This window comes from Coffea arabica, chromosome 9c, assembly GCF_036785885.1.
Source record: "Coffea arabica cultivar ET-39 chromosome 9c, Coffea Arabica ET-39 HiFi, whole genome shotgun sequence".
NCBI classification, from domain to species: domain Eukaryota; kingdom Viridiplantae; phylum Streptophyta; class Magnoliopsida; order Gentianales; family Rubiaceae; genus Coffea; species Coffea arabica.
In genome coordinates this window covers 36460862-36485882 of record NC_092326.1, presented here as the reverse complement: position 1 = coordinate 36485882, position 25021 = coordinate 36460862, and the positions used below count along the sequence as shown (strand labels likewise).

The following is a 25021-nucleotide window of genomic DNA, read 5'->3' as shown; positions in this document are numbered from 1 at the left end:
CAATCCAATATGATGAAATAAATTCTACTAAAGTAGTCAAATTTTCACTTTTGTAATAAATACAATCACTAAGTCATTATTGTATTTTTTTGAGAAAAAAAGTGTTATTTTGTTAAGTGTAATTAGAAATTTAATATAAATATATTAGTAAATTTAGTATAATTAATAAATAATTTCTACTAGTAGATATGTATAATTTTTAATATAATTGATAGTATCAATTATATTACACATACTAATATACGTTATATAATATTGATAACTAATAATATCATTATTATCAGTTTATAACTAATTAAAATAAATATTATATATATGTGCATATAAATGTATAAATATATATATATATATATATATATTAGCGGGTGGCTTGGCGGGGATGAGGCGAGGGTAATATTATATATATGTATATAAATATATATATATATATATATATATATATATTTGCGGATGGTTTGGCGGGGATGAGGCGGGGTATATTTAGCCTCGGCACCGTCTCAATTGCTACTCCTACTCCTACGTCATTATTTATCATAATAATACATTAATTAACAAAATAAAATAAACATAAAAAGTTAAGATAAAAAAAAAGTCATTACACAGTTCAAGAATAATCCTTCCTTTACCTTTCTTCCCTCTTTCTTAACTTCGTAAACGACTAAACAAAATCTTCATCAATTCCCAAATTCTTTCCTTTAACCTCACTCCTACAACCTTTTTCAAATCCTCAAAGATTCCGAAAACTCCATTTGAACTTCACAGAAGTTGGATTGAAGAGACGGAGGAAGATAGAGAAGCTGGAGCTGGTGGTGGTACTATAGTAGGAGTTGTTAGTGATGGAGGAGGAGGAGAAGAACTGTTGCTCGACGCAGCTAATCGACGGCAACGGCGAATTTAACTTTGTTGGTTTGGAGAAGTTCATGAAAGCTATGAAGTTTTCTCAGTGCGGCCTCTCCTATGCTGTTGTCGCAATTATGGGACCTCAGAGCAGTGGTAAATATCATCATTCTTGATTTTTGCTCTGTTTCATTTGGTTACTAATGGTTTAATTTAGCCATTTATGAGCTTATTTGTTAGCGATATAGATTGAATTTGGCATTTTTCTTTGGGTTGTTTGATGATTAAACTAGTTTAGTTGGATATGTGAACAGGGAAGAGTACTCTGTTAAACCATCTATTCTATACAAACTTCAGGGAGATGGATGCTTTTAAGGGAAGGTACATTCATAAAATTTCCCCTCTTTTTGTGCTTTGGTTGGATTTTCTTTTTAATTAGTATAAAAGAAAGAGAAAGTTGCGCTATTTCTTGCACAAGATATCATTTTGTGTTAATTCTGATTTTTTTTGTTCAATTTTTGTTATAGGAGTCAAACTACAAAGGGCATTTGGATAGCAAAGGCAGTGGGTATCGAGCCCTTTACAGTAGTGATGGATTTGGAGGGCACTGATGGCCGCGAGAGGGGCGAGGTACTGAATTTTTCGTTTTGTATCTTGTATTCTAAGCACTCATTTTTTTTTAAAATCTGTATTTTTGAGTACAATGTGAATATGGCGAGTTACAATAGCTTTTAGCAGTTATTCAGAATGCTAATCTTGAGCGAGGATGGTGCGGTGTAGTAGTGTAAAAGTATCAGCACTAACTTAAATTGCCTGGATATCAGAAGTTGTCTACAGGCGTCCTTGACTCTTGACACGACTATTGATGGTCTACCACTTACTATTATTGTTATTATTATTATGTTTTTTTTGCAAGTGCTACCCATTTTATTAGTTGACATGCCTTTTTAAGGTTTCTTAGCGCAGTTATTTGTTTGATAAATATCCAAATCACTCTGGCAAAATGGGTGGACCATGGTCTGGAAGCTTATTCCCTTTTTAGTTAATCAGGAAAACGGATCTGCTAAGCTTGTTCTTCATATATTTGAAGAGATGATCTAGGTTACTGCATGGACTGATCTTATTAGCTAGAGCTAAGAATGAAGCCAAACATGTATAGCTTGAATGGGGGTGAAATATGCAAGATGTTGACAGCATTAAGGTCACATGGCATAGTAGAGATTTCTCTTAGTGTTCTTAACCTTTAGATATTAATGCATCACACATTTTCATTGAAGGTGTTGATTTTTTGATTCCAGGATGACACAACATTTGAGAAGCAGAGTGCACTATTTGCTTTGGCTGTTGCAGATGTTGTTGTAATAAACATGTGAGTTTCTTGAGTTTATTATATGGATGCCATGGATTATCTTGATACCCTATTCTTCACCTTAGAAGTTAGAACTGACCATTATATAAATATTTTATTTGAAAATTTAGAATGTAATATTCAAGGAAGCAAAAACCTATTCTGCCACTCAATATTCTAACCCTGCCCTGCTGCATTTTTCTCCCCGGCCTGCTATTGCTGTAAGCATGCTTTATGATATCCTGAGCATCTAACTATCACACACACAGACATGCACACATATACATATATACAGACATATATATACATATACATCTTTCATGACTTCGTAACTTCTTGATCATCTCTTGTCCTCTTCAAAACCGTGTTGTCTTGGAATTTTACATTTTGGTTTCTTTGCTTCACTTGGCTAATCATTTTTCATTACCGTTGTTCATGGTTCTTATACAATTTGTTAATACAAATTCTAGAATCCCAGGTAGCTACTAAGACTTAGCTTTCTGTCCACATGCAGGTGGTGCCATGACATTGGTCGAGAGCAGGCTTCCAATAAACCACTTCTGAAAATTGTATTTCAGGTATATAATATGGTTTATGGTCTTTTGTGAATGCATCAGTGCCTTATGTTGTTGTATCTTCCTTTTTGACAGGTTATGATGCGCCTGTTTAGTCCGCGAAAAACGACACTTCTATTCGTTATACGTGATAAAACAAAGGTCTGATAGCTGTTTATGTGATCAATGCCTTCGCCATCCTTGTGTATTTTTCAAGAGAAAATTTAATGTGCCTATATTGGGATTCTTGTAGACACCTTTCGAATATTTGGAACCTATCCTGAGGGAGGACATTCAAAAGGTAATATTGTGTCTCAGTTATATTAGAATCTAAAAGCAACTTACTTCTTGGATGGACATTTTCACTCTGGTCTTATTGAAGGTTACTGATTATACAGATATGGGATACAGTTTCAAAGCCTCTGGCCCACATGGACACCCCTCTCAGTGAATTTTTCAATGTAAGAAAATTGTTTGCCTCATGTCCCATTTCTGAATTCGTCTAAATTACAATATATTTTATCAATCTGATTCTCTTTTTTATTTCTTTTTTCTTTTTGTATTTGTTTGAATGTGAAGGTTGAAGTCACTGCCTTATCCAGCTTTGAAGAGAGGGAAGAACAATTTAAAGAGCAGGTTGTTTGTCCTGGGTGCATACTCTCTCCTCTATTTTGATTTTTCAATTTCTGTGGTATTATATCAGGTAAACTTTATCATGTCATTACTGTTTGTTCTGCTTCATACAGGTTGCACAACTAAGGCAGCGGTTTTTCAATTCCATATATCCAGGAGGGATTGCTGGTGACAGAAGAGCTGTTGTTCCTGCCTCTGGATTTTCTTTTAGTACACAACAGATATGGAAAGTTATTAAAGAAAATAGGGATCTTGATCTCCCAGCCCACAAGGTTCTCTCTCTCTCTCTCTCTCTCTCTATCTTCAATAGAGTAGATAAAGATAGAGGTTCTGATAATATAAGTGATCTAACATATTTTCTCTTAGGTCATGGTTGCTACAGTACGATGTGAAGAGATTGCAAATGAGAAGTTCAGTCTATTGGCATCTGATGAGGTTTATGCATATTTCCATTGTCTCAGTAAAACAAGATTTGTTTCATTTGCTTGTGGTTAAGATCTTTATTGGAAATAGGATTGGTTGGCTTTGGAGCAAGCAGTCCATGCTGGTCCAGTTCAGGGTTTTGGGAGGAAGCTGAGCTCAATCTTGGATGCATATCTATCTGAGTAAGTTCATAACGATCTCAAGTAGAAATATTAATCATCATCTTAGAGGCATTTATGAAATAACTGGTGCGTCTGAAGCTTGAAAGTTTTTACCATTAACGCAAGATAACTTGCTCTTTGAACATCTGATTCCCCTCTGCCAATTTTCCTTGGGGGCAACAAAAGAATAAAATACAGAATAAGACTGCTCTGTCTTTGAGCAGATATTAATGTTGATTCAGTTGCTTGTTGGCACGTCTTGTATCCAAGCATGATGTGTAAACTATTTGAAATTCTTAACTAGCCATCCGGATAATTTCATACTTTGCTCTTCAAGAATCAAATCTAACAATAAATTGTTGCTGATGCTGCAATCCAATGTCATTCCATCTAGATGGTTGTTAAAGCTCTCTTTGATAACTTATGTGAAGATTTTCCTTATCACCAAGAAACCTGGACAGTTAAATTCTTGCCCTTGAGAATTCTGCAAGAACCATTCACTGATCCTGCTGTGGAGATCACTGGATTTCTTATACATGTGATCATTTGTAAACAAGTTAATTATTTTAAAAAATATCTTGATTCAGTTGGTTTGCTAGATTCAAACATGTAGACAGTTCATATAGCTTGAAGAAAATAAAATACATTGGCAACATTTTATCATCTTCATGTAGTATTGACAAAAGCTTTATTTGGTGTGTGGCCCTACAAATATGAATGGAGACTTCAGGTTATATATACTGGATTTGTACTGTAGTGCTGCTTTATTTTCTTCTTGAGCTCAGGTACATTGGGAAAAGTAACATAGGACTTGAGATTGTTTAATTGGTTATAACATGTAATAGATATGATATGGAGGCTGTCTACTTTGAAGAAGGTGTCAGAAATGCCAAGCGTCTGCTGCTGAAGTCAAAAGCATTACAGGTTGGTAGTGTTCTTTTAGGATTCTTCTGCTATATTTAGTATTCCTCTGTTCATGACATCTACAAGCTCTGTGATCTTCTTCAGATTCTCATGAAGTTCACTTTTATGAGTCATTTTGCATAGTTTCCTCAGTAATCCAATTACATAGCACAAATTTTGTGAAACCACTAGATGGATAACTCATTTTGAGGAGTTTTAAAAGGTCAATGGTAGTATTAATTCCCTTTTTCTTGTTTTACTTAGTGTAGTTTGCAAGCTAATCATGAAGAGTATGGGTATTAGAAAATGACAGCTACAACAAAACTGTGAAAGAGATTTGGAGAATTTTATCTTGTAGAGGGTTAATGTATTTCATTTTTCCCCATTTTTCTTTTCTCTAGTAAGTAGATCATAAATTAATAAATTAATTACAGATTTGCAGCTTTGCTAGAAAGCAATGAAGAGAAGATAGTATAGTTTTTAAAGTCACTGTAAACTCAGTCAATACCTAGAAACTCAAAGCCATTGATCATGAAACTTGTACTAATGCTTTTGACATCAGATTTTGTTGGAGTGAATTATCATTGGGATTTATCTGTTCGTATGGATATTACTTTATTTATATCCAGCAAATGGTCCTTTTCATTCAGTTGTTTGATTGAACTTTTAATCTTTAAGATTTCTTCTGTTTCTGGTTTCCCCTTCTCTACTTTCTTTTTCTATTCTTGGCATGATTTCGATATCCCTAACATATTATTCTCTCCTTTGTATCATTACATGATTCGTCATCTCTTTCTGCTGTTGAAAATCAAACTGGGATAGTTTTTGAGCTTTTCAGTCTGCTATGATCTGTCATATGCTGACAATTCCTGTGTTGTGCAGTTGGTCCATCCTGCTTACATTACTTTGTTGGGGCATCTGCGTTCTAGTGCACTTATGAATTTCAAAATTCAACTTGAGCAAAAATTATCTAGAGGAGAAGGGTTTGTGGCTTCTGTTAATAGTTGTATGCAATCCTCAACGCTCGAGTTTGACAAGGGTTGTTCAGGTTATTCTTTTACATTTGGATATGTTTCATGGTCAAACTTGTGGATTCTTTATAGACAGCAATGCACCTCTTAAAACGTAGGTTATGTGTTAGTCTTTGTGTTGCATTTTGCCATGGCGGGATATTATAGGTGTTGCTAAAGTGTCACCTACTGTGGAAGGGTGGAGTATAAAAGGATAGTGAAATTGAAATTGAATTAAATAACTTGAAATTGGCCAAATACCTGTAGACGTGGGTGTTATGGGTATTTTTTTCCCCTATGATGCATGTAAGGTGTGGACTAACAGAGACATCAGCTACAATAGCTGGTGCTGAAATGCACCAGTCATGGAGACGATGTGAGAGATTTTGAAGGCGATTTGGCAGATTTACCTTTAAAGCTTCCTTGTGCATATGAAATGCTTTATTTTCTGTCAAGCTCACTGCTGAATTGGACAGTATTGTCATAATTTTATGCCTTAAAAAGTTGAGTCAGCAACCATTCTAGGTACTTGTATAGCTCTCCCCAGTCAATCTCTGCCTCCTAGCTTGCCACCTCTTTCTCCTCTATCTCATCCCAGTATGCCATTCACCCCTTACTTCTTCCCATCTTCCTTCTGTCTGGCCTTTTATATACTATTTATAGCAACCCATTCTCCCCCTTTTAAGAGTTTGTATTTTCTCCTCCAACAAATGTGGTTTCTGGTGCCACTGTTCCTTCAGTTGGCTAGCTTATCATACTTTCTGTCACGGTTAACCACTAAAACCATGGAAGGGCCTGAATTACATGCTTCTAAGAACTTCCTTTACTATTTGTGACAAAAAGATAGTTTAAGGGATAAAGCAGAAAAAACTTGGGAACTGTTAATGTACATAAATGAGTCAGACTGCTATGGATGAAGCACAAAGTATTGGGAAGCAACAATTGACACATCTCCTCAGTCAAATGTTATAATACATTCTAAAAGGAGTTGCATTTTCTGAGTCTCATTTGTTGTGTTCTTTTCACTTTTCTTTGGCCAAAAGCATTGGAGGTCCTAATTAGATACATTGTAATAATATTGACTGGTAAGGGTGATTAACCAGCTTTCTGGTTCAGCTTTTAGGCCTCCATTAATTCCAAAATGGTTCTTGAGCAACAATGCGGGCTTGTTGCTGCTTTTTCTGCGTGATATCTTTCAGACCTTCAAGTGTTGAGAATATCTTTCTGCCCTATCTCTCCATCTCTAGTTGGTGGTGTGGGAATGGTTTACCATACAGTTGTAATTTGCTTCATTTGAGTGCTTTGTCCTTGTTTTAGATGCTGTGATAAAGCATGCTGATTGGGATGCATCTAAAATTCGTGAGAAGCTTCAACGTGATATGCAGGCTCATGCATCTTCTGTTCGTGCTGAAAAGTTGTCACAACTGATTGCTAAATTTGAGGTAATAACTCATAATTGATCCACCAAGGTTACACTGTTTGTTGCTTAGCTATTCTTTCCTTTCCTGTGGAAGACAGGTTTATCTTCATGTTGTCATGCTTATTAACAGAAAAAAAATAAAGCATTCATATATTTCCTTTGATAGAAACAACTTAGTGCAAGACTTGGTGAACCAGTGGAATCCCTTTTTGACACTGGTGGCAAAGACACGTGGGCTTCAATAAGAAGGCTTCTGAGACGTGAGGCAGACGGAGCTGTATCAGGCTTTTCCACAGCCGCTGCTGGTTTCGAACTGGATCAGGAAGGATTTGGCAAAATGGTCCAGAATTTGAGGGACTATGCTAGAAGTGTTGTCGTTAAGGAAGCTAGAGAGCAAGCTGGGAAAGCTGTTATTCATATGAAGGACAAGTAGGCTGCAGGTGTTTATTTACTTCAGCTGTTTATAATTTGTTCATGTTACTTATCCAATTCTAATCTTTTAGGTTTACAATGGTTTTCAACCATGATAATGATTCATTGCCAAGGGTATGGACTGGGAAGGAGGACATTAAAGCAATTACACATGAGGCACGCTCTGCGGTAATTTGCAAAGATATTCTGCTGGAGGAAATAATACTTAATATTTGGTGGGTTAATCAATGTTTCTAAAATGCACTTCTTTTTGGTAGGCTGTCAGCATTTTGTCAGTGTTGGCTGCTGTACGCTTGGATGAGAAACCAGATAAGATAGAGAATGTCCTGTCCTCTATGCTTATTGATGGCTCGGTTGCCATATCTTCCCGGAGTAGAGGTGCTGGAATTATTGGAGATCCTCTTGCCTCAAGCACATGGGAAGGGGTACTATGTTCTACATTATAGTTGGCTTTCTTCTAATTGCGTGGTGTAATCTTTCGGTATGTGTTTGTTACAGGTGCCCCCTGAGAACACACTAATTAGTCCAGTGCAGTGCAAGTCTATATGGAGAACATTTACTGCAGAAACAGAATATGTGGTTACACAAGCTATATCTGCACGGGTACAGCACTATTTATGTGTTTCTGTCTTGTTCATTAAGGGATTAATTGTTTTCATGGAATCTAGTTTTAAAAACGGGTTTACAATCAATGAAAAAATAACAAGAATGATCTCATCTGAAATTAATATGTGGGGGTCTGTATTTTTGAACTTAATATAGCAGCAAATTAAACAAATAAAGGAAAAAAATGGGGTATCCTACTTTATGCAGTTTAAGTTGCATAACTGGAGACAAGTGAAGCTTCTCTATCTGTTCATTGGTAAATCTTGGTATGAATGATGCCTCAAATCAGTTCTTGCATCATGAGAGCTATTTTTAACCGTTGTGAGTCAAAACATATCTCATTTCAGGAGGCATACAAGCGCAGCAATAATTGGCTACCTCCTGCTTGGGCTATCATGGCAATGGCTGTGCTTGGATTTAATGAGTTCATGTTTCTTTTGAGGTATTGATCTGATGGGTTCGAGTTAAAAACTTGTTCTTCGGTAGTCCATATGCCTCCAATTGATGGAATACTCTTTTGCAATTTCAGCATTTTCTTCAAAGAGTGAAGTATGTTATCTTGTTTTATTTTGCATGTGACAGAAATCCTCTTTACATGCTGGCCCTGTTTGTTATATATTTATTTGGGAGAGCCATATGGGAACAGATGGACATTCCTGGGGAGTTTCGAAATGGCACCGTGAGTAGCTTCTATTGTATTTCCTTCCTTTTTCTTGTTGGTACTCAGTCTCTATTTGATTTGTCTTTTACTTTACCTGTTACCTCAGCAACTTCGTGGAAAAAATTGCTAATGATAGTGATTTAGATCCTAGTTAATGCCTTCCAGATTGAGAGACTCATAATAACGTTGTTGGGCATCAAGTTTAATGCTTTAGCTTGGATAAGGACCTTCTTTCCTGGGAAAAATGACTCTTTTCCATTCTCTGCAAGATGCATAATGTAAATTGGATGTATTTCCAGATGGGAAAAATGTTTAAACTTCCAATATCAGTAAAACCAGTGACTCATATTGCGTTTGAGATTATGAGTGAAATCTGCTCACATTGGCTCTTGGGATGAAAGTGTAATATGGGTCAATTCATTTCTTAGTCCTGTCAGATCAAGTAACAGTATGCCTGGGTTAAAATGGAAGAAAATATAATTTAGAGCTATGCGGTTTTTTTTATTTAACATCATAACTGGCTACTCCTGTTACCAGCCGTTGTGAACGATGGTGGCAGTCATCTATTGGATGGTTTGAATACATGTAAAGCCCATTCCTGGTATTGAGTTTTTAAATTTTCAGCATATTGGTCAATTAATTTTCACTCTAGTCATTCCAGTGATAGTATACGGGGTTAAAATGGAGGAATACATATCTAGAATTATATTTAAAGTTATATGCTCCTAGTGAATGACAACACATCTAGCTACTTCTTTTACCATCCGTTGTGAGTGATAGTGGGAATCATTTGGTGCATGTACCTGCACCTACTGGTAGCTGACTGTTGGGACCATCTGCTTTGAAATTGTTTTTCACCGTTGCACACAGTTCCTGTTTTCGTTATGGAAACTTTGATATATGATTAAAGTTTATCAAAGTTCTGATACCCTTGTCTTGATCATATTGATGTGTTGAAAGAGTATATAATAAGAACAATGAAGGGTGAGGAATGGAGATGAGATATGCTAATTTCATTGAAAGAGATTGAAAATTTTCAAGTAGCTCTGAATGCAGAAGGTAGAATAAAGGAAGACACATAGAGCTGGCTAATTGGGGTGTGTGAGAAAGATACCTGCTTCCATTCTCCCTGTCATACTCTGATCCTATATGAGATAAATTTATGCTGATCGAATTCTTTCGGAAAATTCAGGTTGTTTCATCAAATTTCTGGTGTCATTGCAATTTCTTTCATGTAAAGATGAGAACTGGCATGTACTTTCTTGCCCCGCAGATTGCGAAATAAACGATTGATAGTCAAACTACTATATGATTTTTTTGGCTATACACCTTGTGATTGGATGCCTGCTATCTTCTAGGTTAGGCAAGTTATCACTGGTAATGTCACCTATACTTGATCTTTGTCAGTTACCGATCCATCCTGTCCGACGCTTTATGAATGAGAAAAGCCCTTCTGCTGTAAAGAATGACAAAATTCTAACAATCTTTTGGTTTCTGCAGATGGCTGGACTAATTTCCGTCGCTTCAAGGTTCTTTCCTACAGTTATGATTCTTCTGAGGCAACTCGCTGCCAAAGCTCAAGGGCACCCAGCTCATGAACCAGCCAGACACACTCAAACTCTAGCTTCTCAGAGTTTCAGAAGTCAGACGCCAACACGCACCTCAACATCTACTTCAACTATGGATTCATCTGTTTCTTCCAACGATTCAAGTGAAACTGGTGTTGAGTACTCGAGTCCTCAGCTAACTCGCAGAAGAGTAACAAATGTGGAACACGAGGAGTTTTCTTGATCCAAAAGTTCGTATTCTGACACTTCTATGTATAATTTGTTATGTTTATAGAATAAATGCTTCCAGTTTCCTGTATTTTTCCATTTTTGTTTTGGGGCTCAGTTCTTTTACGTTTTCACCATTCGAAATCGGGAGAAATTGTATGGTGGGATAGAGCGATGCATGCAAATGGTGGAATACATGTACTTAGACGTTCCAACTAAAAGCATCTGCGAACAACAACGAGGTAAGAAGGAAATTTGGTTCTCATTTTTGTTTGGATAAGGAAAGAGGCCCTGTTTAATAACTTAATTTGTCACTTAAATTTAATGAAATTAGATCTTTAACATATTCAAATCGTTTGATAGTTAAAAATTGAACATTTGAGTTAATTAAGTAGCATTGAATTTTTTAGACAAAATTTGTTTTCAAAATTAAGTGATAAGTAATAACTTATCTTTGAATATGATGCTGTTAGGTTTAATACTTAACAATTTAATAACTTAATGGATTCAGATTTTAAATTTTAGGCTTCAAATTTTGGATTTCAATTTTATCAAACGAATCCCAATTAATGTTTATCAGGTAAACAACATTTATTGGGTGCAAAACTCTGAAACCCGAAACAAATAAAATGCATCCTCTCTCTTTTTCGAACTTTGTAAAGTTTTTTTGGAGAAGATTCCAAGAGTGTTTCTCTAGTCACTGCACCAACTCTACTGGTTAAAATGTATTTTCTCTTGTAGTCACTAGATTATGTGTAAGAGTTATTTTTCTTTTCTACACTAAGATTGCAAGAATTTCCAACAAGAAGACACCACTTGCCGCTTTGCTTGTGAATTCCCGGCACTGGAAAACTGGGTTGGCATGGGCTCTAAATTTGATTTGCCTGTAAATTCCCTGCAATGGAAGACTTGGTCTGCATGGGCTCTAAAACCGATTTTGTTCTTTTGGATAATTTATGAGAGAGAGGAGGCCTGGCAGCCTTTTTTTTAAAAGTTAAATGCCTCCCTCCTCCAGGCGTTCGATTTTAGACCAGGGGCCCCTCACAGCTAAAAGAGAAGGTTGAGGATCCACTTGTAGAATATTTTCCCTGGTGGATTAGCCTTTTTGCCTCAGCAGTTGGGGGCTTAAAGCAGTGGATGATTTGTTATTACAACAGGCAACAGTCTGAAGATGAATGAATTTGACAGTGACGAGCTAGCCAAAACGTGGCGAAAACTCGGGAAGAGGGCTGATAGGGAGGCTGCAGATTGATGGCTGAGATATGCATGGTTTGACCTTATCCACTGTGTTTCATCATAAGGTTATTCTTCTTTCTTCCTTCCGTTCTAATAGTTGCTTATCTAGGTTTTTTTTACATGGTCATTGCCTGCATTTGCACTTGACATCCCTGGATTTTTTGGGCTTAGAAGATTCTGAGATGTGCATTGAGCTGCATGTATATAGCTAGAGAAGTTTAGGGTTCTAAGTTCAATAGCTAATGTTGTATGTCGATGGAGATCGATCTCCTAGATATCTCTAGTTGCATTTGAGATGGATTATGAGTTAATGCTGATCATCTGTAATATTGCTAGTTCCATGCTCAATAAGAGCATCAAGGCAAATAAAATCTGAAAGGAGTTCTGGAATAGCCGTACGTCGTGCTATTTAGAACTTACACATTCTTGCACATAATGGTTATTCTTTGCACAAGTATATACTGAGAGATTACGCCATGCAATTAGAAGAAAGCCAACTATAATGTAGAACCTAGCACCCCTTCTCATGTGCTCAAAGCAAGAGGATCTCCAACGACACCAGAACGTCTATTCCAGGAAGATATGGCAACTGTGCCATCAATAAGAATCATGTTTCAAAGCCGCCGGATCGTTCCACATCGGTCTCAATATATCGGTTGTGATTTTGGTGAGACACAAATTTTTGAAACATTTAATATTCTAAAAATTATAATAAACAAAAATAATAAAAATTCGAATTGAATCGGGATGACTCAATCATTTCTATCCGTCTCGACCAAGTTCTCGGCAATCTATTATCTTGGAATCATCTCGTCACGGTATCGGAACAGAAGGCACCGTTCCAGTGACGACTCCACCGAGTCGTCTCGGTCTCGGCCGAGTCTTTGAACCATGAATTAAGAATAGAGGACAGGAAACTCTTTATCTTATCTGGTTTCTCATCCATGCGTATGGCAGCCAACACTGACAAAATATTTGCGATCCTGCCAAAAAGATGTGCATTTTAGAAACATTCACTAATCCACCAAATATTAAGCATCATTCTCCTGCAACACAGAATATCTCTGCAAATTACTGCAGAGCGCCCTTCGTGTAATAGCTTTAACGTCCTCCTTCCCAGTCCAAACCCTTGGCATGGAGTCATTATCGTGGTGGAAGACCATTACGAACCTAAAAGATTAGAATTGGATAAGAAACACGAATAAATTGTTGATAGTTGGAAGTAAGTAAACACCTGCAGCTTACTTGTCCTTCATATGAATAAAAAGCTTTCCCAGCTTGCTCTCTTGCTTTCTTAACAACGACTCTTCTAGCATAGTCCTTCAAATTCTGGACCATTTTGCCAAATCCTTTTTGTTCTTTTCTTTGGTTTTATATGCTCATCGGCCCCCTGTAGTTTTAGGATTCTCTCTTGATTTTTCAATAAAATTTGTGATGATAAACAAAAAGAGATTTGGGTTTTCCTATGCTCTGTAAATAATCTTTCACACTTCCAAAGGTGATACTTATGTTGCTAGAGATAACTAAGTGGCACAACGCAATACGTTTCTGCTTCTAAAAGAGCGTTAGTCTTTGTGCAAATTTGCAAAGCTTCCAACTTCCACTTGTGGGATAAGTTTAAACAAAATTTACTTTCCAGTGTCCACGATTCCAATGCCCACCAGAAGTCAAATTGTCAGAAATAGAAGAAACACCGAAATGGGAAGCAGAAACATATGAAGAAACGATTGCAACATGATCATAATGTGATCAACTAGTCTCAAAATCCTGATCTAAACACAGCAATTCATGAAGTCAAAACCCCTAGAGCAAAATCAGCAAAACACATGCAGCTGGGCTCAAGTTATTGGGAGGCAGTAGAAGGAAAATGCCTGATCAGCTGAAAAATGAATTCTTACACGACTGGTAGTGCATAGGTTCAAAATTAGCTTCAGCTGTCCTAAGCAGTACACCAGGACTAATTCCTATTCAACTGTAGCAAGAATGACACCATGAATTCTTACACGACTGGTAGTGCATAGGTTCAAAATATGCTTTGTTTCAAGAATGACACCATGGAAAAGTGCCATCTGGAATGTGCATAATGGTAGTACACGTCAGGACATCTTGTTCTTGCAGCAAGGCCTTGAACCCAAATTAAGTCTGGTCAGTTCATCGACAAGTGTCACGCTGAACATTCTTGGCATCAAGCATCTTAGTGGAGATCAGGACCACCGTCTCTTTAGCATTCTAGAAATTGTAAGATCAGCTCCACCAAACCCGTCCATTACAGCATTCGCAGAAGGGAACTCAGCTCTGGCTGTAAAACTATTGATCCGCACAGGAGGTAGGGCATATGAGACCAAAAAAAAAAGTAACAGTAATAATGTTTATTTATTTGCTAGAAAAGAGAATTATATAACCCAATAAAATGTCTTTGCTGAAAGAAGAAAAAGGAAGAAAAGAAAGAAGAAAAGAGGGGGGGGGGGAGGAAGACAGTTAAGTAGGTGTAATATGTTAAAAAAGCACAACAAAAATGCCATGTGTGCTGGTCATGCCAAGAAAAACAATGAAAAGAGAAAACTGGCTCAGTAAATTCTAGTGCAGGACACCATGATTGGTTTCTTTTTTTTTTGGGGGGGGGGGTGTTGGGGGGGGAAGGGGAGGAGGCAGATAAGTAGGTGTCACATGTTAAAAAAGCATGTGAGCTGGTCACGGCAAGAAAAACAATGAAAAGAGAAAACTGACTTGGTAAAATGGTTCAAAGTCTCGGCCGAGACTGAAACGACTCAGCTGAGTCGTCACCGGAACGGACCCCTCCGATACGATACCAGGATGAGATGACTCCCAAATACTTGACTCGCCGAGAACTCGGCTGAGAAGTCTCCGATACAGATAGTCTCAGCTGAGTTGGCCTGAGTCATCCCGAGTCAACTCGCAAATTTACATTTTACAAATTTTCTTTTGCTTTTTTTAATTATTTTTGTTTAGCATTTTTTGAATATTATTCACAATTTTTAGAATATTAAATGCTTCCAAATTTGCGTGTTGCTAGGACCATGATTGATATGCCGAGACTGATGTGGAACGGTCCAGACCGCGACCACGACTTTGAACCATGCTCGGTAATTCTAGTGCATGAGACCATGATGTTTGGTGAATCGTACCTTCCTGAGATGAGAAAGCCTGATATCTATCAATAGAATTTCATGCCTCTACAGTTTGGACACACTAACTAACAGTAATTTTATTTATTTGTTTTCTCAGTGGGAATAGCTGGAGAAGATTTGGGTGGGGGCCACCCATCACTTATCTGTTTCACGAAATGTACAGAGCAGTGGTGTAGTCAAAGGTCATCGTTATGACAAGAAACTATAGAGATTATGATCACTCGAGAGCTCCTCTATAAAATTGTGCAGTGATCTAACAGATCATTTGAGAACCATTTGAATGTCTACATGCACAAGTGCACCATTTGGGAAACATAAAATCAATTTCATTTATTTATATAAAAAATCACTAGTTGGATCTTCTAATTTCTTTGACATCATCCTTTAAGCAGGTAATTGTGGCTTCTCCAGTTGCATGTATTACTCAAGCACAACCTTTCTCCAGTTCCTTGCACAAACTAAAGTACAAAGCTAAGGACTATTTTGGAATCAAAATTGCTTTGCACTATGGTCTCAAGTGAATAAGTACCAACAAACAGCTGATAAGGCATCACAAAGTCACGCAAGTCTGCGTATCTGTCTCATGGGCAAGTCCAGTAATGAAACAAAATGTTACCAATTTATTCGTCAGATAGCTAGATAATAGTCAAAGATTAAGAATCACCACTTTAATTGTAGTAAAAAACCATGAACAAGACAGCTAACCATAAAACCACACATACAGCAAACAGATGCGCACCACAAACATAATCAATGGAAGGTGAGAGAGAACACTAGTTCTGTATAAGGTGAGTGAAGATAAACAACTTAAACATTATGGTCATTCTTGCATCTGATAAGTACTTTGTGGTAAAGCGCTTTACCTGCTCCGAAGAACAATGCAAGGCATACTTATGCGCTCTGCACCAGCAGCTCCAAATTGGCCTCCTGCAATAAGCACACAATTGTAGAGAGGAACCTCTGCATATTCAGCACCTGCCCGTAGTGTGGCCACAACATGTTGCAAGCTACAAAAGAGTAGATTTTGTCTTAATTTTAGTTCAGAGGCGAATTAAACTGATTATTTAGCTAAATAATTCCTATTTTGGGACTAATTTTGCTTTTACTTAGGAAAAACTATTGCTGATACAGGTACATGTTTGACCACCAACAAGAACCTTTATATCAAAATAAGCAACTGAAAATCAACAAAATTTTCAAGTCTTGATCATTTACTGTACTAACCTTTCACTGGAGCTAGTATCAATATCAACACTCAACTTTAACATAGAAGCAACCTCTTTTGCAATTCTTTGTTTCTCGGCAGAAGCTGGAAAGGCAATGTACAACACATCATTTCCTAGCTCTAACTAAGATAAACATATACATACATACATACATACATACATACACACATATATATATCCTATTTCGAACAAAGATACAGGTGTTTGTGGGTGTTTATGCATACTGGAAATGCAAACAAATCCTAATTGTTAATTACCTGCTTTAGCCACTTCCTTGGCTAACTGTTCATCAAGGCTAGAAGATACACCTTTGCCGAATACAAGTTGCCCGTACAAACTTTTCTCTACATCTGTATTTCCTATGATTTTTACCGTTGACATTCGATCATTTCCAAGTTTCTCAATAATGGATCTGAAAATCACTCAAACAAGATGAGCTCAGCTAGTGTGGTGGTACCCATAATGTAAGCAACACTTTTCCTAGAAAAAGAAAAAACATGTGACCAATAATGTACGCTGGAATCACTATAATTCACATTAAAACAACAAAAGGGGGTGACAGGCAGAGATTTAAAAGAACTAGATTGCAGCAAAACTTTAACAAAGGCAAATTACGCAAATCGTCTGCTGATAAATCCTGAACGTCAGATTGTTAAGCAACTTTGTAGCCATAGGAGTAATTTTCAGGACAACTCATTCTTCACATGCATAAGGAGCTATATCTGCAGACAGGTGGAATGAAGCAACAGCAATATTCTTCAAACTGTTAAGATGTGTCAGAAAGTGCCCAAAAAAAAGATGTGTCAGAAAGCACCTAGACCATAAGTGAACAAATGGAACTGGGACAAGATTGTCTTTGGAATTGAAAAGTTAAAATTTTAGGATGTCCACAACATTTTCACAGACAATTGGTAGCACCAAGCTCCATATACACTTATTATATGCAATAAATAAAAAATTAGGTGCAAGAGCACAATTAGCTCAATAATTGAGTATGATCATATCAAAGAAGATTCTCATTTCATCAAGTTTAAAGAAGTATTTTATAGGTTGATTTAGTAAACCAACACCTCAGAGTTGGCATCTATGCTTGTATCCTATTGGCATAATATATTCTATCACATATCTTGAGTTACAAATGTCCTCTCAAATTTTTGCCTTAACATCTGTAAGATATCATGGCACTGCCATAATACTAAAATTCCATATCTTTTCAAGGTCTCCGCAATAAGCATAACGAAAAATTAGCCACAAACCTTGTTACTTTTTCTCCCATTTTACTGTAAGCTGTCAATATGACAACAGGTACCCCTTCTTTACATGCATCATCAATAAAACTGCAAAAACCATGCCAGACAATTTTATTACAAAATGCATATCAAAGAAATTGATTGTTGAAAAATTAAAGTTCATGCTATGACAACAAATAAATTTACTGGTTTTGCAAAAAACCACTGAAGGCAACTAAGGGAACTGAGCCCATTTCTATAAACCAAATTCGAAGCATTCAATTGTGGTCGGAGATTTATATATCAACAAAGGAATAAAGATAAAACAACAGAAGATTACAATCGAAGTTACTTTTTGCAAGATAACTGATCTATATAATGAAATAAATATAAGTACTGCCCAGCTAAAACATCATTCAAGTTCTACATTTATCCTGAATGTCCAAGACCATTTGCAACAGTCAGGATTCACTTTTACGAGAAACAATGTAAGACAAACAAAAGAAAGAGAAGAAAACAGCTCAATGATTCTTAGCAGATTCATTTGTTTGCCTCTTTTGTATTTTTTTTTCTTTTTCATGAAATAACATGCTAGGGCTACAAAAAGAGGACAACTACATTTTGTTGAAACTTAAATTTTACCCTTAATTTAGTCAGAAGACTAAAAGTTCGAAGGTCAATAAATGTTATACAACTGGATTTGCTAATGTTCATTTATGATTTAAGGAAAAAAAGCTAACAAACTATGGCCTAGAAAGGTACATCAAATAACAAGATGGCATTCCCAATTCTGGTTTTAGGGGAAAAGATGAACAATGGTAAGACTTCCAATTAGCAAAGAATGTCCCAGATTTTCCAGACCCACATTAAGGACAATGTCCCAGATTTTCAAAAGCATTAAATGTGAGATAACAGGATTTTATTCCCGGAAGAGTCCTTGAAAAATAGCACTAAAAAGCGATGCTGGAGCAACCAGTATGCAAATGCAAAAACAATTTTAATCTTATCATAAGTTCAACTTATATTGATAAGCCAACAAATCTATATCCTCTTGAGGAAGTCTTCTATCACAAGCTACATAGGGTGAAAGGCATACATCAATTGAGCAGGCCAAGGTGCATCATCCTTGCAATTTGTTCACGATATTCACCTCCTATTGTCAATCTGTTAAAGCAAAAGAATTATGACATGAAATGAATGTAATCACTAGTTTTCTCTCCATTTGACATCATCAATTCTTGAACACCTTAGACTTTACGTCCAAATGACTGACCAAAAAACTCAATCAGGGGAATGAACTAATGTAATCATGGAAAGACTGTCACTAAATGATTCTCTCTCCTTTTTTTTTTTTTTTTCCAATTGCAGGGTTGGGAAACATCACAGACACACATGGGGAATACATCCGTAGTATGCTTGATTTAAGGTAATAAAACATAGAAAGTGGGCAAAACGGGACTTGATTCATATTCAGTTAACAGAATCCAGAGAATAATTCAATATCTAGTAGAAAGGTAAAAGGATCAACAATGTTCTAAAAAATCACCTAATATTTTAAGAAAGGTATGCATACTTCAGTGTCATGACCAGTCTTGAACTCTTCATAAAGACATCAGTCTAATGGAAATACATATCACATGTTTGATTTAAAAACCAGGGCTAAGGTAAGTCACTCACTCCTCCACCCCAGGTCTGAGTGGGAAAGACTTTGACATCACAAGCTCATCCAGTGCATTTTTCTGCAAAGAGTAAATTGAATACTTAGCAATTTACATCTGAAAATATTACACATTTAACTATCCCAAGATAAGATAGGGTGAAGAAATAAGTAGAACAGTATTCAAAAAAGAAAAAAAAAATCTAAGCAACAAGTTTAAGATATGTCTAGAATTCTATACATGACAGAACAATGTTGCAGCATATCTAACTGATTATGCAACAAAAGGAAAGGAAATAAGATGTGAACTTTGACTAAGGATGCATGGAAAACAAACATATCATCATTAGTACCAACATGCAATTTCAAGGTGCATCAAATTGCAAATTAAAGTCCAAGGCCTAAATTATCCAAAAAAAGGAGAACCTTACCCCTTGTACCCACCTCATCTAAGAGAAAGGGAAAAGGAAGAAAGTAAAAAAAGAGAAAAGGAGGTGAAGAAAGTGCTGGTAACTTGGGTCCCATAAGACATTCATTTACAACTAGCCAAGGATTCTGGGGATTATGTATGCCTGGCTAACATGATAAAGGTGGGAATTTAAGATTCGAAAAAAAAACCTTACTTTTCAGATTTTCGTAAAACCCAGGATTTTCTTTTTCTCTTTATCTTTTTTTTTTGTGGGGGGGTGTTGGTGGTGAGGGTTCCATGAGAGTTTAAGCAATCAATATTGTAGACAGGACCTTTCTGGGTGTAAGAAAGGGTAAACCAATCGTCCGTAATCACTGAAAGAGATGCTTATGTTCATTTACAGTTTGTTGAGCCAACAGTGACATAGTGATTACACAAAGTTTATCAACATCCTGTTACACTTGAAAAAATAAATAAATAACAACAACAACAGTCTCATCTACGCCTTCAGATAAAGCAGGAAATCATTCAGTATGCTTTCATCAGTACCTTCTCCCGGAGAACACTTTTCACAAATGCTGCATTCTCATTGGTGGGAACTGAAGTAGGCCAACCAATCTGTATAAGAGATCAGTTAGGGAAAACTGTAAATTGAAATTAAGAATTGCAAAAGGACCTCGACACTAGAAACTTTACAGCTTGCATGATGTCCAGAAAAAATTAGTTTCATTCAACTTTCACAAAGTCAAATCATGAGGCTCACCCTGTTAAAATATATGACCAACATCTTTTCCTCATCACCACGACTCCTCCTGAGATAAAATAATGTTATATTCTACTCATCAGAAATTCATAACAGAGACAAAATTTACAAACATATGATCACTATTGAGGAGGTAAAACATCAGCAGAGCTTAAAGCATTGATAAAAGAGGAACCTACTAACGCAAATATGTTCTTAAAGACTTTTAATCAATGTAGAACACATTCACACGGATGGATGCAGAAGATGAAATTACAGTAGTCTTTCCTTGACTTCTTTTATAATCTTAGAAGATGTAAGAGACAAATGAAGAAGAAATCTAAGAAGAGATCGGTCAAGCATTAAACTTCTACATCACTTTGATCAGTTGAACAAAGTTCAAAATCAAAGATCCAACAGACATTTGAACCTGGTCATTGAGCATGAACAACAAATGCTGAACTATCTTCTCATCAGGATCTACTACAGGGAACTCATGTATCGTCTTTTTACAAAATTCTAAAGGTTCAATCACCATTTACGCTAGTGGTACTGTAAGTTAAATATACTACACAGTATTTCTTTAGGCTCTTAATATCCATTCATCTTTACCATCCCCAGAATACTTACATTAGGATGATCTAGAGGTTTCCCTTAAATAACTAACCATCTAATTATTCTCATAACTTTATCTCATCCCTACAGCCAACAACCACTGCTAGAAAGAAACTCTTTGAAAATAAGTACTGCACTAGATGATTCAGATGAACCATCAAAGTCCCAATTTTCTTGAATTCAAAGCCTGACTTTTGGCTGGTCCCCATAGGCTATATGTATTGATAGCACCATTAATTACTACACTGTCCAAAAGAAGCAAAATGAAAAAACAAAAAAATGCTTAGGCAGTGTCCACAAGAAGCAGTTTCTACAAAATTGAATTTTATCTTCAACTTTTTGCCATCATGACTAATATGGACACATGACGCATAGTTGTTAATTGTCGAGCCAAGTTTGATTCATCTCCCACCTGATGAGGTCTGAATAAATTGGTTCAGTCCAATTGGCACAGTCCAGTCCAAGCTTTCGAAATGCTGACAAAATCAATCAAAGAATATCTAACTTGCAATCAGAAGTATTGACCATATAGAAAACAATAAACATAAAATACAACTTTCTCAGCACCATTCATTTGTTATCAAATTTCAAACCTAAGTTGAAGGCTTTCCGATTGCCGAAGCGGTAGACATCCATCAATACCCTGGACAAACATAAATTATCAGAGAAATAACTCCATTCAGTGCTACGAGTTTGAATGCTACCTCATGCACAAAAAGTCAACCTGTATCAAACACCTATATCGCGTGAAATAATAAGAGAAAAAACAGTTTACATGGTCTCATATCTTGCGTTCTCATCCCTTCACAAACTGTGAACAAAATTAGTCCTGGAAATCTTTTAATACTTGCATCTTCTTCCATAGCATAGTTCGCAGAAAGTGATTAAGCAATTGCAATTGTAACCACAAAATGACGTACAGCAACGGCATTGCCGAAGCATTCTTTGATTTATCTGGTGGATAGGGATAGAAGGAAAGAGTTCCACCAAGAAAAAACTAGAACATGCGTGTCCACAGCGTGACTGGATATTCCTATCAAATGGATACAAGTTTTAGCTTTAAAGCTACAAGAAATATGCCCTGAGCCAGTCTTATACTTTCCTGATCACTGATCAGAATACTAATGCCCTCCAGAACAATTTTGATTCTGTAAGATATCCCACATAACTCTGTTAAGTTTCGAAACAATATACAAGCAATTCTGTGATAAAGAAAATGGTGGCTCAGGTAATGCTCCTATTCTATGACATGGGCACATGCTTTTTCCTTTACCGTCCACATGAGGAAACATAAAACTCACACATTAAAGTATTATGTCAATTTAGTGAAAAAGTTAGCTAATTTAGGCCTCATTTCCCGATGATGTCAATTTAATAGAATCTTTATCCAACAACTTTTATTAGATTTTTTTTTTCTTAAAGGCAACTACTTTTATTAGATTATGAACAAAGCTGCACGAAATGAAACCTTGCAAAAGCCAAGCTGGAGAAAACACAAGTTGACATTGACAGAAATCTTGAACTAAATAACAACACAACCCCGAAAGCAAAACAACCACAGAATCACAATTAATTGGGGAAAAAACTCAACAGAATCACAAGCATGATAAATTTCATATCTACAATCAATTTCATTTAATCCAGTCAATCTGACACACATTTCATTTAAAAACAATAAAAATTTTGACCAATTTATTCATGTTTTGTAATAATCAAGAACTTAAAATGAAAAAAGTAAGATACCCTTCAACTTCAAGAAGAACAGCAAGTTTCTGAGGTGGGTTCTGATCAACACTGCTAGTAGATGAGCTTGAGGCATTATTACACACAAATTGCAACCTTATGGCGTGAAACAGCCTTGAATTTGAGGAAGTATGAGAAAATAGAGGAAGATTGTGGAGATGGGTCGCGGGAAATCTACGATTATAGTATAATCTAGGACTAGCACTACTAGTACTTCTGCTGTTGCAGCTGTGGCTGAAGCCCAGGATGGGCTGCAGAATCGAACATGAAGAGGATTCCATAGGAGGAGGACTTGGAGCAAATTCAGCAAATGGTGGATTTTCTTGTGAAAATGATGGTAACAGGATATTCCACAGAACAAACAAGTATGTAAATCCCCTAATTTTTACATTTTCCTCAATTGGCTTTTATTTTTTTCCCCTTGTTATTTATTTAAATTTTTGAATGTTGTAATTCTCTAGTAATTTACTTGGAATTATGGAAAAAGCTATTTCTGATAAGTTAGTAAATTGTGGAGTTGCAGTATGAGATTATTATTGTTTTGGTTAAAATAAACAATTTAGAATTTTTGTACTGCATTTCTCATACACACGATAATCAAGATAAATTGATTTATTCACTCTTCAATTGGAAGGATACTTCAACGAATGATACCTTCTTTAATTATTTTTTTTAACTGCCTCATTCGAAAAAATTGTAATGATATTTATCTATGTAAACTATCAAATTGTAATTTTGTGAATAGTAAAGACAGTCTAAAATTGTTCATTTGAATTGTTATTTTTTAGAGTTTTTATAAAATAATATACTGTAACGACTGAAAAAGGAGATGAAAATATATGTTCAAAATGTACAAATTTTTCAGTAGAAAATAGCAATTTATATATGTTACTTTTGTTGAATTTAAATTTTAAATCTAAATTTTACATATATGGCATTCATTTAATTACGATAGTGTATACATTGACCATACATATAAGATTTACTTAATATTTGTTAATCACTAATGGTACATTAAAACTTATTCTATATCCAGTATTGAAAAAAATCGTTCAAAATGTCCCTTATATTTTACAAAATAATTTTTTTCGTTCTTTACTTTAAAAAATGTACTTGTAGATTCTAAAAATTTTGCTATTTTTCTTTATTTTATTCCTATTTTTTAGCTCATTTTAGTTAAATTTTATTTATTTTGTTTCATTTTCTTGAGAAAATCATTTTTACTTATTTTTAGAAATTTAGAAGGAAAAGAAAGGAAAAGAAAAAAAAAAAAGAAGAAAGTTTTTTTATTAAAATCAGTATTTGTAAAATAAAAAAAAACTGTAGTTGCACGCGCGCTATTTACCCCGACCTTCGTACGAAGAGGAAGAACCGACCCAGTACAAGATGTAGCTGGCAACGTTTGGCGCAATTTTAGTTCCTTTTTGCTTCTGTTTTCTTGGCCTTCCACATTTAAACAAGGACTAGACATCTAATCTTGTGTTTTGACAACTGAAAGATTGATAATCTAATCTTGTGTTTTGACAATTGAAAGATTGATCAAGTGACTTAAAAATGCTACAAAAAATGCAGCTCCAATCTCCTCCCTTAGTTCTAGGTTTTGGGGGGATTTTGTAGCTATAAAAGGTACAAAACACAGCCCTAGGAAGGGATGGAACAAGGGGAGAGCGGCGGAGGAAAGAAAAAACAACAAAAGAGAGAGAAACCAGAGAGAAAAAAAAATAAAAAAAAGTGCAGAAATTTTTCTAGAAAACTTGAGCCAGGGTTGAGCAGGAAGCCCTATTCATAGGTCATTTTCTTCTTCAACCTGACTTCTTTTGGATCTATTATTGATTTCTGGATACTCTATGGATGTAGGGGAAGAACTTTTGTGTTGAAGAGTTTCAGAGAAAACATCTACAAGATCGCCAAACCGAAGATCAAAATAACTGGTTCATCAACGCTGCAGCCTCTGCGACAAAATTTTCTGGGTTTCATTTCAGAAATCATCAAGCAGTTTTTGGGAGTATCTCACGTTTATTCGACTGTGTAAGCACTCTCAAGTAATCATGACTCCTCTCCTTGCTGATTTAACACGTTTTTCACGCAGATCTAAATCATTGGACATGAACTCTTGCACTCTTGTTGTTGGTTCCATTTTCTCGCTTCATGACCTTGCCATGTTTGTTTCCCAATGATTTCTGGTTCGATAATGGACATTTAGAGGTCTGATGAAATCTCATTAAAACCAAGAAGAGGCCAAGATTAAAATG

General features: G+C 35.9%; 2 protein-coding genes across 5 annotated transcripts; one reads left to right on the top strand and one right to left on the bottom strand.

Moving 5' to 3' along the window:
* Positions 1-579: 579 nt before the first annotated feature.
* LOC113708569 (protein ROOT HAIR DEFECTIVE 3 homolog 2) lies at positions 580-10854 on the top strand. Of its 4 annotated transcripts, XR_011820989.1 has the most exons (23): positions 580-993; positions 1152-1218; positions 1365-1467; positions 2136-2206; positions 2700-2763; positions 2836-2901; positions 2993-3040; positions 3138-3200; positions 3319-3375; positions 3486-3644; positions 3739-3807; positions 3886-3977; positions 4802-4880; positions 5742-5907; positions 7187-7311; positions 7456-7718; positions 7793-7889; positions 7979-8146; positions 8220-8324; positions 8675-8769; positions 8910-9006; positions 10181-10365; positions 10489-10592. XR_011820989.1 is itself a non-coding variant. In XM_027231040.2 (22 exons), exons 1-22 carry the CDS (start codon positions 837-839, stop codon positions 10777-10779), a joined length of 2502 nt encoding a protein of 833 aa, XP_027086841.1. In that variant the 5' UTR covers positions 582-836; the 3' UTR covers positions 10780-10854. The 4 variants fall into 4 exon arrangements, 3 of the variants coding, with proteins under 3 accessions (XP_027086841.1, XP_071920874.1, XP_071920875.1); XM_027231040.2 differs by lacking the exon at positions 10181-10365 and having other exon boundaries at positions 582-993; positions 10489-10854; XM_072064773.1 differs by lacking the exon at positions 10181-10365 and having other exon boundaries at positions 855-993; positions 1136-1218; positions 10489-10854.
* Positions 10855-13715: 2861 nt separating this feature from the next.
* On the bottom strand, positions 13716-23157 carry LOC113708871 (CBBY-like protein). Its single transcript, XM_027231543.2, has 11 exons — positions 22770-23157; positions 21620-21669; positions 21439-21502; positions 20433-20481; positions 20219-20287; positions 19281-19342; positions 17631-17711; positions 16632-16786; positions 16373-16457; positions 16012-16155; positions 13716-14306 (listed from the first exon to the last, which is right to left on the bottom strand). Exons 1-11 carry the CDS (start codon positions 23048-23050, stop codon positions 14204-14206), a joined length of 1143 nt encoding a protein of 380 aa, XP_027087344.1. The 5' UTR covers positions 23051-23157; the 3' UTR covers positions 13716-14203.
* Between the last annotated feature and the right edge of the window lie 1864 nt (positions 23158-25021).

Coding starts and splice junctions, on each gene's coding strand:
- LOC113708871 (XM_027231543.2), bottom strand. CDS start 23,050: ATGGAATCCTCTTCATGTTCGATTCTGCAGCCCATCCTGGGCTTCAGC. Junction 21,670..22,769: donor GTTCTTCTTGAAGTTGAAGG/GTATCTTACTTT, acceptor ATGTTTGTCCAG/GGTATTGATGGATGTCTACC. Junction 16,458..16,631: donor CAAGGAAGTGGCTAAAGCAG/GTAATTAACAAT, acceptor TTGCCTTTCCAG/CTTCTGCCGAGAAACAAAGA.
- LOC113708569 (XM_027231040.2), top strand. CDS start 837: ATGGAGGAGGAGGAGAAGAACTGTTGCTCGACGCAGCTAATCGACGGC. Junction 3,978..4,801: donor TTGGATGCATATCTATCTGA/GTAAGTTCATAA, acceptor AACATGTAATAG/ATATGATATGGAGGCTGTCT. Junction 5,908..7,186: donor GTTTGACAAGGGTTGTTCAG/GTTATTCTTTTA, acceptor TCCTTGTTTTAG/ATGCTGTGATAAAGCATGCT.